This window comes from Apium graveolens, chromosome 11 (genome assembly GCF_009905375.1).
Source record: "Apium graveolens cultivar Ventura chromosome 11, ASM990537v1, whole genome shotgun sequence".
Classification (NCBI taxonomy): Eukaryota; Viridiplantae; Streptophyta; class Magnoliopsida; order Apiales; family Apiaceae; genus Apium; species Apium graveolens.
In genome coordinates this window covers 117,468,131-117,484,521 of record NC_133657.1, presented here as the reverse complement: position 1 = coordinate 117,484,521, position 16,391 = coordinate 117,468,131, and the positions used below count along the sequence as shown (strand labels likewise).

Sequence of the window (16,391 nt, the reverse complement as noted above, 5' to 3'; positions counted from 1 at the left end):
AAAAAGTCCTTTCAACACTATCCGTTGCAATCGGTAGAACCAAAGCCAACTCCATTAGTCGATACACCAAATGAAATGCACCATGAAAACTTACTCAACCATCTTTTTAGCGAGAACTCCAATACCATCGTGATTAGCAAAATGTTCATTTCACCGCATTTAAATTATGTAAACCTTTAGTTGCTCGTTCAGTTACTTCATATATGAGGAAGAGGAATCGTCTGGATATAGTTCATCAAGGTCAAGTAACCTTGACTGATTAAATTTATCAAATGAATTTCTAGGATCAAGACATGATATGCACATTAATAAGTCACTATATATATAAAAATACTTATACAAGAGTGAAAGAAATAATACTTGACAAAAAATGTCAACATAAAAATAATGGTGGAAAGTTGGGGCAGTTTGAGCTCGAAGGCGACTACGAACACGGTCTTCCATATTGATTATGTAAATATCATATTTCAAGCAAAATGATTTAACTCCGTCTCTCATTTGTTGTAATCGTATTTTTGTTGTGTCAACCAATCCAATTGAAGATACAATATTCTATTTTTTGTGTTGAAGATAATACGAGAACTCTAAGGTCAAGCCCAAAATATCTCTCATCAAGTGAGCTGTAAATATGAATTTGTAGCTCTCCATTTTATCAACCAAGGCAAGAACTATAACACATTGTTTTTTACAAACACCATCACTATATATATCTCTAAGAACTTCCAGTACTGCACACAACATAGACAAAATACTGGTTTTATAATGTGATCTCCAATGTGTTTCACCCGGTCTAGCCAAACTTGTTTCTTGATGCATTCGCGTTCCAGTTGTTTTTTCAGACTTTTCCAAATTTTGAACAATTTGATCATGTTGTTTTTGTGTCAGAGCATCATTTCTCTTACAAGAAGCAGTTATGTGTGGCCCTTTCTTCCTTTGAAGCTGAGTTCATGGCAGCTACAGCAGCCTATTAAGCGATTTGGTTGAGAAATTTGTTGATTCAAATAACAGGAGTGGAACATGGTCTGTGGACAATAAGTCAGCTATCGATCTTGCAAAGAACCCAGTTTTCCGCCGTAGAAGTAAACATATCGACATTAGATATGTTATGTGAGTATATTATTTCCTCTTTGTGTATATCTATTTTGTGTTCTATAATAGCACAATTTGTTTTTTTAAAATTGCCTGATTCATTCGAATTTTGAAATTAATATAAATAATCTATTATAATTCCAACAATTTTTTAGATAAAAAAATTCCATAAATTTTTTTAAAATTACAATAGGTCATGACCATTTTTTTCTATAATTCCTAATTCATTACAATTTCAAATTTTCTATTAATGTTTTATTATAATCTCAACAACATTTTAGATAAAGAAACCAGATAATCTCAACAACATTTTATTACAAATTTTCAAATTTTCCCTATTGGTATATGATTTGTATATGAAAAACTTTACATTCCTCTACATTTTTGGTGTATTGTAGAAGAAACTTTCACAATTTCATATTATCACAAGTAAGATGTAAGAGTCAAAATTATATTGTATAAATTTTGTTATTCAATAAATTGTAGTAGGACTTTTTTTGTTTATAGTAATTAGACAAACAATGGAGTTTCCTTCTGTAAATAAATATGGATAGATTATGTAAGTATCAGCATATAGGTAAGTAGTTGTTCATGGTCTATCTACTTAATTTAATTTAAAACTAGCTATAACGGTGTCTGTAAAGAACACTACAATCCCTTAACAACCTGGTTGGAAAATTTGGTAAAGGTTGTCTTTGATACACTGCCAAACATTTGTTTATTGTAGAATGAAGTACAGTCCAGTTGAAAAACAAGAAAATGTGTGTTCAAAAAAAGGAAGAAGAAGAACCCCATCAAGAACCCCACATGTAGACCCTCCTTCTACAACTTAAGGTACAAAAATTGTATATGGTCAAACTTACAACCATCATTAGCTATCTACTCATCTAAATCTATTTACGTGATAATAATTTTGCATGCTCTTTAGGAAAAATATTTATGAAAGAAGTGGTCACTGTGTTTAGTTTTTATTTAAATTAATAGCTATTTGTAGAACTCCTAATTAAGACCAAAAAATGAGAGAGTTTGATGGAAATGATGCTTTGGTGAAAGAATAAGAAATGTCCACATTTCGGTTTCCCAAAAATATGTCAGACGATAAACCTTTTTCCATATGGTTTAAAGATATAAAGATTGCTGGTCATACTACAATAAAGCTGCTCATACTACAATAAAGCTAGTGTACATATTAAAATCCGTTTCACGAAATATTATTACTTTTTATTATATTTTTATTTATGTACCAATGTACAATAAATTGTAGTCAAAATTTTGTTTCTGCAGGCATTTTGCCTGTTCCCCAGAATCCACATTTTCAAACCTTATTCTCCAAAAAAAAGAGGGTTCTCGTAAAAGATCATCAATAACTTTAATGGTTGAATTTGTCAATATTGTTGAGAAGACATACACCTTGATGACCCAAAAAACAAATAAAAGAATATAGTGGAAATCCTTGATGAATTGGAATATAATGGGTTTGATGTCAATGTAGTAGGTGATCGTATAATGCAATTACTATCAATAAAGGACAGGCGGGAATAACTTAAAGCTAAGGCAAAGGATGCTACAGATCAGATAGAGGAAGAGGAAGAAAAAATCAATGATTTGAATAATCTCTATATACTGCAAGAAGACGTTCCGTTGGCATTGTAAACTAAAGAGTAGAAAGATTCAACGGTTGCTTATCTAAAATAAGATAGATAGAGAAGGACTATATCCGTGAGGGGTTTATGCAATTATTTTTTTTGGATCTCAATCATTCATAACTTATTTCTTTCATCTTATTGGCTAGTGTCACATACTGACTTTTTTGTGACATTAACCAATAAGATGAAAAAAATAAGTTATGAATGACTGAGAATTCCGAAGTAGGAAAAAGATGGATAATCTGGTCTTAAGGAGATATTCGGTCTCTATCTATGTTATTTTAGATGAGCAACAATTGAATTTTTTTGCTCTTTAGTTGACAAAGCCAAGGCAAGCTAATCCTGCAGTAAACTTATGTGATTATTCAAATCTTTAATTTTTCTTCTTCTTCTTCTTCCGCGATGTGATCTGTAGGTTCCTTTGCGTTAGCTTTATTTTCTTTCCGCTTGTCCTTTATTGATAGCAATTGCATTACATGTTTAGGTAGTACATTGAAATCAAACACATTATATTTCAATTCATGAAGGATTTCCATCATATCCTATAAAATATTTTTGGGGTCATCAGATTGCAAGGTGCGTGTCTTCATAACAACATTGACAAAGTCAACCATTAAAGTTATTTCCGATTCTTCTTTTTTCTGAGAACAGGATTTAAAAGTGTGGATTCTGGGGGAACACGCCAAATGTCTACATAGACTCGACACTCTTCCAGAGTGGGCTCTTGGGCTCCTCTTAATAAATGGTAAAATATGATCATTATATTGAGAGGATCAGATAAAAATATCTTGACTATAATATGTAGTACATTGATTAACTTTCCTCCCATGTGAGGTGCTTCCATGAGCGAAAAGTGCATTACAAAAAACTGCATATGAGCAAGGCCTTCATTATGACACTAGCTAACTTATTATATCAAAAGTCTACTTAGGATCAATACATGGCGATGGTCATAAAACAAAACTTCACTACAATTTATTGTACATTGGTCCACAAATAAAAATAGAATAAAAAGTAATAACATTTTGTGTGAAAACAAATTTTAATATGTACACTAGCTTAATTGTAGTATGAGCAGCAGTCTTGCTTTAAACCAGATAAAGAGAGGTTCATCATTAGACATATTTAACGGAAAGCGAAATATGGACATCTCTTATTCTTTGAGCAAATCATCATTTTCATCAAACTCTCTCATTTTTTGAGCATCGGGGCCTTAAATAGGAGGTAAACAAATAGCTATTAATTTAAATAAAAATTAAATAGAAATGACCATTGACCAACAAAGAGTTAACAAGCACTTCTATATGAATACTAACTTGTTAAAACAACGATTTTGATTGTTTCAAACCATTTGGAGAGAGGTTCAACATGTAGCAATTTTAATAGTGGTACGAGGACGGTGGACTTTTCCTCTTCTTTTATAAATAATTTTCCTAAAGAGCATGGAAAATTGTTATGAGATAAAATAGATGATAGATGACGAGGTAGCTAATGATGGTGGTAAGTTTTACCACATACACTTTTGGTACCTTGAGTTGTAGATGGATGGTCTATATGTGGGGTTCTTCATGGGTTCTTCTTCTTTCTTTTTTTAAACACACATTTTCTTCTTTTTCAACTAAGACTCCATTGTACAATAAACATATGTTTGGCAGTGCAATCAAAGACAACCTTTACAAAATATTTTAACGAGGTTTTTATGGGATTGTCACAAATAGTGTTCTTTATAAACACCTTTGTATTTAGTTTTAAATTAAGTAAATCAACCCTCAACAACTACTTACATATATGCACCTACTTACCTGATCCATCCATATTTGTTTACATAAGGAAACTCTATTATTTGTCAAATTACAATAATAAAAAAGCCCTACTACAAATTTATTGAATAACAAAATTTATACAATATAATTTTGAATCTAACCTCTTACTCTTTGATAATATTAAATTTATGAAACTGTCCTCTATAATACATCAAAAATATAGAGGAATGTATCCAAGAAGTTCTTCATATAAAAATCATATAGAAATTGGGGAAAAGGAAGCTTGCAAAATAAAAAATAAAAGTTGCATTCATTAATTATTTCTACTAAGTTATGAAAAAACTTCTCTTGCTAAAATTGAATTATCTTTAAATTTTTAATATATAATTCCACTACACAATTGCTTATATAAATATATAGCCAAACATATTAACAAAAAAAACTTAAAAATGTGTTAAGTAGTAATATTTAGATGAAATGGAGTGATTTTCTCAATTGCATTATATTTTGCAATTTTAAACCATGTTTCATGACTAGTTTCTTTATCTAAAATATTGTTGAGATTATAATAAAACATTAATATAAATTTTGAAATTCTAATGAATTAGGCAATTTAAAAAAAATTGTGTCATTACCTATTGTAATTTTAAAAAAATTCATGGGCTCAGGGGTAGGTATATTGGACATCTTATTTTTTATAAAAATTGTTGGGATTATAATAAAATATTTTTATTAATTTTGAATTTCTAATGAATTAGGAAATTTTTAAAAAACAAATTATGGGATGACGTGTGTGGGATTGTTCAACATCTAATTTCATATCTAAAAAAATGTATAAATCTTATATTTTGATTTTAAATAAAAAATTATATAGATTCCTCCCTTATTTGAGATTGTATTTATAAATGAATATCTATTTAACATCATTGAGAATATATATATATATATATATATATATATATATATATGTGTGTGTGTGTTTATGTGTTACTCCAATTTCTAATTATCATATCATAGATGTCAATACATAAAATTGAACAAACTAAAATATAATAAGTTACTAAATAATGTATAAAGTAAAAATAATATGTGTAGATCATGAGAGACATTAAACTTCACAAATTAAAAATAAAAAAAAATACTAAATTATCAATTATACTACATAAACAATGATGTTGGAATTGGGGTAATTACAGGAGTGTTATTTTTGGGAGGGTGTGTGTTAGTGAGGGGAGAGGCGGATCCCAATGACACATGTGATAATGTTTGTTTGTAAATATATCAAAAAATTTATATACAAACATAATCATTAACTATGTACTTATTATAATTATTATATAAAAATATACTGTTTTTCTTTTTCTAAAATAAAGAAAGGAACATTATACTTATTATAATTATTATACAAAAATTAACTATGTATAAAATTCTAGCGAATTAAACAGGTTAAAATTGAATGTATTTTAAAGAAAAAATGAATATACTAAATTAAATAAAAATTTACTTAAAAATAAGTGAGATGAAGGTATATTTACAAGAATGTAAAGTTTACCTAAAACAAAAAAAAATAAGGTTACCTTGTTTGTTATTTATTTGAGGCATGGAATATTTAATATTTATTATGATTTAAGTATCTATTTTAAGAACATTCTTTTATATAAAATTATATTATGTATCTATATATATGTGTATATATATTACTTTGATCGGTAGTTTTCTAAGTTTTTCCATAATTTTCATGTCTTGTTTTTTAGATTTTATATTTTTCCTACGTATATCTTTTTTGTACTCTTCCCATTATTGTTGATTTATTCATATTATTCTATCTCACATACTTTGGATGTTATATTTGTTATATTGATTTTTTTATATATAAATATATATATATATATATATATATATTAGATATATATACACATATATATATATATATTACATTTTGTAGAGAAAAAATGATATTTGCACATGTATGTATTAAATTCTTTAAAATAATAAAAATATAAAAACTAGAGATTTAAAATATTCAAAAAAGATTATGTAATGTAACTTACAATTTTATATGTACATAATATTTTTAAAAACTAATAAATTCTTGATATATTATAAATGTATATTGGAAAGGAAAAAAATGAAATAAAATAGTACTTGATATTTGATGGTTCAAAACTACTTGATTTCATCTACAACATATTTATATTGCACAAAAGATGTGGATCTTTAAATTACAACCAATTTATATCAAACTATTTAGTTTCTTAGTTACCCAATCAAATTCCTTACTCGTCCTTCAAATTGGTTACCCGTCCTTGGTAAGCTAGTAAACAGGCAACTCTAGTACTACTCTATTACACTATCTATCTATTTTATGCTAGTAGTGTAAGCAAGCTTGTTGTTGGTTAGTTAGACTTGTTAGTAAGCTAATTAAAAGCTAATTATATGACCCAGTGTTTTTACTAAAATTAACGGCTTAAATGCTAAGTCTATATGATTTAACATCCAAGTGACTAAAACAAGAATGTGTAGAACAAGAAAAATAAAAGTTATCCACAAAAAAGATGTAATAGATGACGCTGAAACCCGCTAAAAGGGTAAAAACCGACGGTGGGACCGTACCCAATCTAAATAATTCAACTATAATAATTTATAATAATTACAAGAGATGAATATCTTAATAAATAAGTAAAAAGTGTATATATGTCTTGGTGTTTTCTCCTCCCTCCAATTATAGGGATGGAGAGAGTTTCTTATTATAATGGAGATTGTGTGTGTTTTGTGTCATGTAGCTCCCTCCCTTGTATATGACTATTCCATTCATATATATTCATGCAGCAGCCTTTACTTGTTTTGTAGCTCTTGAGGCCACTTGCACATACTTGTGCTATTGAATACCTAATCTAGTAAAGTGCCTACCTATTTTTAAGGGTCGTTGCTTGACTTGGTTTCCTTGCCAGGTTCCATGCATCCAAATGGTCTGTACTTGTCAAGAATATTTACTTCAATACAAAATCTTGTCATTAGCACCTATACGTCATTTCATGTAAAGTTTCAGCACTAAAAATTGCCCCTAATTTATTGGGAGTGTTTAAGACCCAATATAATTATCTTGATTCCAGGTTCGTGTACTTCATCCTTTCGAATTGCAAGTCAGTTCCTTTTTTAACCCGGACACAAAACACTACATGTCAAGTTGTAGTCAGATTGACGTGTACAACATCCATACTTGTTGAGTCATACATGAGTGATGAGTGATGTATTAACTTCTTTGTAGTAGCTTTTTCTTCAAATTTTGATCTTATAGTCCATATGTTCACCTTATGGCTAAATTTGTATGTGTATTTGATCAATCTATCATTTCAATCTCTTGATCTTCTTGGGTTGTGCAGTTGTTGTCTTAATAAGTATGCACCTTCGAATTGACTCTTTATTCCGAGGAAGTAATCAAATCATGCTAATTAGACTTGCACCTAGATGTGCTTGTTGTTATCTAGTTCATTGTAGATTAATTGTTTAACCATTATACATGTCTCGCCAATATTCTCGCTTGTTTGGAGTTACACAAAGTTGCATCCATGTTTTTGTCATATTACAATATTTATACAAACATCATGTTTGTGTACTCTTAGGTTCTTCATTTCTCATAAATTACCATAAGCATAAAGTATGAAAAACCCATTCTTTCTCACTCCATTAAAAGAATCTTCTCACTTTCTGGACTAGAGTTCAAGCACTTTTGCTTTTTAAACAGTATTTTACATTCTTTGTTATATGATTGACAAACTGAGAAGATGGTACTTAGGATTTTAACTGGAGAAATTTTTTCAATAGTGAATTAGCCAATTTCCAAACATTAATATTGGATTAGATAATCTGTGTTGTCATTTTCACATGTGAACCATGAATTTATTTGACAATAGTTTAGTTAAGGCATATTATATTTTTGGAGGATGAAAATATTGAAATGGTTGATAACTAAATCAGTAGTATGTGCTTGTATTTATAATTGCAATATGTTTAAAAAAGTGTGTTTAGCGTCTTTAGAGCTTGAAGCCACAGGTACAATTTTTAGGGTTCGAGAGGTATCCATGTCTGCTAAAAGATCTTAGGTACAATTTTCACTTTCTACTTTATTTCATAACTTGTTTACTTTTAAATTTGTGGAATTTAATGACACTCATGATCTACCAATACTATTTTCACTTTTTACATTGTTTCATAACTTGTTATATTTTAATTTGTTCAATTTTATGTATGGACATGTATGATATGATAATTAGAAATTAGAGTAACCCATAAATACACAGACATACATATACATATACATAGACATACATATATATATATATTTATTTATTTATTTTCTCAATGCTATTAAATAGATATCAAGTTATATATACTATCTCAAATAATAGAGGAATATGTATAATTTTATATATAAAATCCCAATATAAGATCTTTTTAGATATGAAATTAGATGTTGAACATACCGACACATATAGGTCATGTTACAATTTGTTTTTGAAAAACTGCCTAATTCATTCGAATTTCAAAATTAATATAAATTTTTTATTATTATCCCAAAAAAAATTTTAGATAAAAAACGAGATGTTAAATATACCTACTGCTGAGACCATGAATTTTTTTAAAATTGTTGTAGGTCATAAAAAATTTTTTTTACATTACCTATTTCATTAGAGTTTTAAAATTTCTATTAATCTTTTATTATAATCTCAACAATATTTTAGATAAAGAAATTAGATGTTGAATATACCCACCCCAAAGGTCATGCAACATGTTTTTAAATTACAATGGAGATAATTTTATTGGGTGTTGAACACTCCCAATGAAATTAGGGTAAATTGTTAGTGCTGAAATTTTACATGAAACCACACATATGTACTAATCATAAGATTTTGTATTGATGTAAAAACAAGTAAAGGTTGCTGCATGGATATATATGAATAGAAGAGATATTTACAAGGAAGGGAGCTACACAACACAAAACACACACAATATCCATTATAATAAGAAACTCTCCCTATCATTCCACAGAGGAGAAAACACTAAGCCATATATAGACTTTGTACTTATTTATTAAGACATTCATCTCTTATAATTATTATAAAATATTATAGTGGAATTACTACTGTTGGGTTTTTACACATCTAGGGGGTTTTCGGCATGATCGATTACTTTATTCGATTACTTTTATAGTTCTTGTTCTATACATTATTTCTTTAATCTTTTAGATGCTAAATTGTATAGACTTTTTAACCGGTTAATTTTACTAAAAATACAAGGTCATATAATTAGTTGACTAACAAGTGAAAATAACCTCCAACAAGCTTCCTTACACTACTACTTGCATAAAATAGATAGTGTAATACACTAGTTGCGTTACTAGTTTACCAAGGACAATTAAATGGTAACGAATTTGATGGGGTAAATGAGAAACTAAATTGTGTCATATGAATTGGTTTTTATTTAAAATTCCACATCTTTTGTGCAATATAAACATGTTTTAGATGAAGTCAAGTAGTTTTCAACCATAGATTGTCAAAGTACTATTTTGTTTCACTATTTTTCCTTTTAATTATACTTTTATAATTTATCAAGCATTTATTAGTTTTTAAAAATATTATAAACATGTAAAATTAAAATTTACATTATATAAATTTATTTGAATATTTTAAATCTGTAGTTTTGAAATTTTTATTAAATTAAAGAATTTAATACATACATGTGCAAAGATCATTTTAATTGTATAAAATGTGATATATATATATAGGGAAATGGTTAAATAGAAATCAACCTTATTCTAATAACTAGAAACCAATGATAACCACTAATTTTATAGCTTGAATTGAATCTCCACCTCACAAATTTTTTACAAATCCTTCTCTCTCCTCCCTTAAATTCCAACTATTACTCCCTCTCACATATCTATTTAAAAAAAATTCTATCTATTTTTTAATTTGTTTTTTTTCCAATAATAGACAAACCTTTTTTAAAATCTGACTTCACTATATGTTTCTCCATCTCCCAACAATCAATTTGCATACCATATTTGCTATATTTCGACGATAATCACTATGTATACTTAATAGAATCACTAAACTGAAATTACTATAATTTCATGACTTTCTAAATTTTAGTGATTCTCGAAAGCATAATTAGTGATTTATTGCCTTTCTCCCCTACACGTTTCTCCTATACCACACCTTTGTCTTGGTATCCCATCTATTTCCCCCATCATATACCATTAATCTCGTACTATACCTTTATACTAATGCACCAATTGGAATACTCCCCCATCATTCTTAATAAATTAATTATACCCCTACTATAGTAAATCATCACTAACTTCTCGGACCAAAATATGTTTATATATATTTTTCTTGTATATAACATTTGGTGATTTTCATGATATAAATTGGTGATTTGTATGATATAAATGAGTTATTGTTGTCATACGCTTTAGTGTTTGAAGTCATACGTATTAGTATTTAAATTCATATATCATGTTCAAATTTCAGATTCAGAATTTATTTTATTGGAAATTCATGGTTGTTATCAATGATTGTTCAATAATTTTATATTTCGTTAATATATAATCTCCCCCCATTTCACATAATCGTTCAATAGACCCCAAGCACCAAGACTTTTGTCGTGTATTTCCAACTTTGATCATCTTCATCATTTTCTCTTATACAAGCTATTGATATGTATAATATAAATAATGATTGAAGGTAGGTGATTATAGAAATGGAAGAATTTAGTGGTATATAATGATTTGTGGGTGGAGATAGATGGGACATGGTTGTAGGTGGTAGATTGGATATGGTGGTTGATTAGTTGTAATGGAGAGTAAAGAAGGTGATACTCAAAAGGCTTGTGCCTAGGTGATGTTGGAAGTGGGTTGGGTTTTAAAGTGGTGGGTCATTAGTTTGTTAGCTTATTTTCTAATTTTAATTTTAAGGTTCCTTCTATTTGAACGCCCCATATAAATATTATATATATAAATATATTTAATTATAAATATATACTAAAAAACGTAATATAACATTCAAAGTATGTGAGATAGAATAATATGAATAAATCAAAAATAATGGGAAGAGCACAAAAAAGATAAACCTAGAAAAAATATAAAATTTAAACTACAAGACATGAAAATTATGGAAGAACTTAGAAAGCTACAAATCAAAGTAATATATATACATATATAAATATTTATATATATACATATATAATATAATTTTATAAAAAAAATCTTCTTAAAATGGATACTGTAATTATATTAAATATTAAATATTCCATAATTGCCTCAAGTAAATAACAAACGAGGTAACCTAATTATAATTTTTTTTTTATTTTAAGTAAACCTTATATTTTTCTAACTATACCTTGATCTTAGTCATTTTTAAGTAAATTTTCTTAAATTCATGTAATATTGAACTTAGTATATTCATTTTTTTCTTCAAAAATACTATTCAACTTTAACCTGTTTAATTCATTAGAATTTTATACATAGTTAATTTTTATATAATAATTATAATACGTAGAATGTTCCTTTTTATTTTAGAAAAAGAAAAAGATTATGTTTGCATATAAATTATGTGGTATGTTTACAAACCCTCCCCAAACACAAATCTCCTGTGCACATTTACCTCAATTTCAACACCATTCTCCATGTCTACCAAAAGATCTCACCATCAAAACACACACCCTTCCTAAAAACAAATTTCCGTGCATATTTACCCCAATTTCAACACCATTGTCCATGACTGCTATAAGATCTGAGGTACAATTTTCACTTTCAACTTTATTTCATAACTTGTTTATTTGTAATTGGTGAAATTTAAGGCGTTCATGATCTACAAATAATATTTTCACTTTGTACATTGTTTCATAACTTGTTATTTTTAATTTGTTCAATTTGATGTATTGACATCTATGATATGATAATTAGAAATTAGAGTAACACATTAATACACACACATACATATACACAGGCATATATATTTATTTATTTCTCAATGTTGTTAAATAGATATTGAGTTATATATACACTCTATATAATTGTCTATATAAAATCCCAGTATAAGCTCTATACATTTTTTAGATATGAAATTAGATGTTGAACATACCAACACATAGGTCATGGCACAATTTATGTTTTAAAAATTGCCTAATTCACTCAAATTTCGAAATTAAAATATTTTTTTATTATAATCCCAACAATTTTTTATATAAAAAATAGATGTTTATTATAGAATAAAGTACAGTTGAAAAAGAAGAAAATATGTGTTTAAAAAAAGGAAGAAGAAGAACACCCATTAGCTACCTAGTCATCTAGTATCTATTTTACTTCATAATAATTGTGCATGCTCTCTAGGAAAATTATTTATGAAAGAAGAGGAAAAGTTCACCCTCCTTGTACCACCATTGAAATTGCTTGATGATGACCCTCTCTCCAAATTCTTTGAAACACTCAAGATTTTAACAAGTTAGTGTTCATATAGAAGTAAGCGGTCATTTTTGTTTAGTTTTTATTTAAATTAATACTATTTGTCTACCTCCTAATTAAGACTCTGGTGCTAAAAAAATAAGAGTGTTTGATGGAAATGATGCTTTGCTGAAAGAATAAGAAATGTCTGCATTTTGGTTTCCCTTAAATATGTCAGACCACGACCTCTCTCCATACAGTTTAAAGCTATAAAGACTACTGCTCATACTACAAGTTCTAGTAGTATTTAATAGAAATTAAATTTTACAATGTTCATAAAAAGAGCCACTATTTTTTTTCTCGCAACAAATTTCTAAGGGTTTTCATATTTTGAAAATGATCCAATATAACTTCATTATCTGCTTGAAGAAATATTTCTTTCTCAATATAGCACACCATGCAGACATTAAGAAAATCATCATCAATCTTATTACGAAAATTAGTTTTGATGATTTTCATAGCCAAAAAAGTCCTTTCAACACTAGTCGTTGCAACCGGTAGAACCAAAGCCAACTCCATTAGTCGATACACCAAATGAAATGCATGATGAAAATCTAACTCAGCCATTTTTTTGGCGAGAACTCCAATACCATCGAGATTAGCAAAATGTTTCTTTCGCCGTATTTCAATTATGTAAACCTTGAGTTGCTCGTTGAGTTGCATCATATCTGAAGAAGAGAAATCGTCTGGATATAGTTCATCAAGGTGAAGTAACCTTGACTGAGTAAATTTATCAAATGAATTTATAGGATGAAGACATGATATGCACATTAATAAGTTACTATATATATAAAAACACTTTTACAAGAGTGAAAGAAATGATAACTCACAAAAAATGTCAACATAAAATTAATGGTGGTAAGTTGGGGCAGTTTGAGCTTGAAGGCGACTTGGAACACGATCTTCCATATTGATGATGCAAATATTATATTTGAAGCAAAATAATTTAACTGCTTCCAAAAAATTATCCCAGCCATCATCACTCCCATCACTCATTTTTTGTAATCGTATTTTTGTTGTGTCAACCAAATCAATCGAAGATACAATATTCTATTTTTTTTGTTGAAGAAAATAAGATAACTCTAAGGTCAAGCCCAAAATATCTCTCATTAAGTGAGCTATAAATATGACTTTGTAGCTCTCCATTTTGTCAACCAAGCCAAGAACTGTACCACGTTATTTCTTACAAATACCATCATTATATACATCTCCAAGAACTTCTAGTACTGTAGACCACATAGCCAAAATACGAATTATGGTTTTATAATGTGATCCCCAACGTGTTTCCCCCGGTCTAGCCAAACTTATTTCTTGATACATTCGTGTTCCAGTTGTTTTTTCGGATTTCTCCAAATTTTGAACAATCTGATCAAGTTGTTTTTGTCTAAGAGCATCATTTCTCTTACAAGAAGCACCAACCATATTAACAATCATGGAAACATAGTCAAAAAATTGACTCACGACTTAAACCTCTTTTGCAACAGATACCACAACTAGTTGAAGTTGGTGAGCAAAACAATGAACATACCCTGCACTGGGATTTTACTTCAAAATGAGTGTCTTCATTCTATTAAGCTCTTCTCGCATATTTAAAGCTTCATCATATCCTTGTCCTCTAACTTTTGAAATTGATAGACCATGTTTTGTCAAAACATTCTCAACGGAAAGTTTCAAAGATATAGCAGATGTTTCACTAACATGTGTCACTCCTATAAATATTCGAGTACCTCACCGAACTTATCCACATATCGTAAAATAAAAGGCATTTGTTCCTTCACTGAACTATCACGCACACCATCTATCAATATAGAAAACACACAATTTCAAATATCATGGATGATAACTTTAATAGGTTGTTGTGTGCAAGCACTAACAATGTCTTTCTGAATGTCGGAGGAAGTGAGTTGATTATTTCTTGGATATTTTTGAGGCATACCTTTTTGTACTTCAGGAGACCGTTCACTGTACTAATTTAGAATTTCCAAGAAATTATCTTTATAGAATGAATGTTCCGACTCATCATTCCTGCGAAAAGCTTAACCACTCCTAAGAAGTAAACGGGGAACATCGACACTTGCTGTTAATCGAGTTCTATAAGCCCGTCCAATCTACCTTTTGCATCTGAGGCACTGTGTACTATACTTTGCCTTTGATCTATATAAGCAAAATATTGTGTTTCGCAGTCACGATGAGCACTCCCTAACTCTCCAACATGGTCTTTAAATCTTTCTAATGCCCTCTTCCAATTTCGAAATCCTTTTTTCATAAAAACCGCATCACTAAATATTATTCGCTCCTTGTTTCCTCTAAACAGATAGCATAAAAAACAAAATGCAGCATATTTTGACTCACTATATTCCAACCAATGATATGTTTCAAACCAACTCTTTTGGAAACATCTATTTTTTTCTGAAATGATAGTCGATGGAAAATTGTGTGCTAGTGGTTGACAAGGTCCAACAAGAATGTAACGTCTTCTCACCTCATCTCGGATTGGAGAATCAAATTCTTCAATAGATTTTCGGAGTCCCAGACTATATCCTCATCTTTTACCTCCATATCATTTTGATCTTTCTTTTTTTTAATCCAGCTTTGCTAATTTCTCATTCTCGTTCTCCATTTTACCGATTATTGTCTTCCAAAATCAATGACCTTTTAACTTTGTTAGAAAATTTTAACATTTTCGTGCAAACACACCTTACAATTTATGAGTATAAAATATTATAACTTAAATAAATAAATAGAATAAATTCTAATGATACAATGATTATTTCTCCCAATTTTTACCGTCATAATTATTTGGCACTTGGCAACATATTAACACTAATATTTAAACAGTTAAACAAGATAAAACAAAATTAAAGTTGAATGGGAAAATTCTAAAATCCAAAGATACTTTAGTAAATCAACAATTTTAATATATATGCACACACATGCACACATTTAAATATATACTATACATTAATTTGTTGGTCACACAATTATTTTTTTTCTCAAAAATATCACACTATAAATAAAAAAATGCACATGTTAACACTATATATAAACTAAATGTGAAGTTAATCAAGATAAATACGAAATTTACAATTAAAATTGAACTGAAGAAACAAACCTAGTAGAGAGAATATAAATATTAAAAATGGTGAACACTGATGTCTTATCTATTTTTGTGGGGATAGTAACTTATGTTATGATGTTGTTCCATTTATCGTGTTGTCGGGGCAGTTGTGCTATAAAGTAGAATACAAATGACCTGATCAATTGGTTAGATAAACCCTTTATTATTTATCATTTATATAAAAAAATTATTAATAAAATTTTTAATGTGGTTGGGTCAAAGGACCCTGCATAACCCCAACTAGCCTCATCACTAGTGATTACTAGTAAGCT

General features: G+C 28.7%; 1 protein-coding gene across 1 annotated transcript; it reads right to left on the bottom strand.

The window, feature by feature from the left end:
• Positions 1–13,289: 13,289 nt before the first annotated feature.
• Positions 13,290–15,560, bottom strand: LOC141695822 (uncharacterized). The gene is made up of 5 exons (XM_074500033.1): positions 15,484–15,560; positions 15,114–15,307; positions 14,729–14,799; positions 14,208–14,402; positions 13,290–13,721 (listed from the first exon to the last, which is right to left on the bottom strand). The coding sequence occupies exons 1-5, from the start codon at positions 15,558–15,560 to the stop codon at positions 13,290–13,292; spliced, it is 969 nt and encodes a 322-aa protein (XP_074356134.1).
• Positions 15,561–16,391: the final 831 nt, after the last annotated feature.

Bases quoted from the DNA above. Each gene is read 5' to 3' on its own strand.
- LOC141695822 (XM_074500033.1), bottom strand. From the start codon at position 15,560: ATGGAGGTAAAAGATGAGGATATAGTCTGGGACTCCGAAAATCTATTG. The intron at 14,800-15,113 runs GTAGATTGGACG...CTATATTGATAG, and splicing joins CAGTGCCTCAGATGCAAAAG to ATGGTGTGCGTGATAGTTCA. The intron at 14,403-14,728 runs GTACTCGAATAT...GCTTCTTGTAAG, and splicing joins ATGTGGATAAGTTCGGTGAG to AGAAATGATGCTCTTAGACA.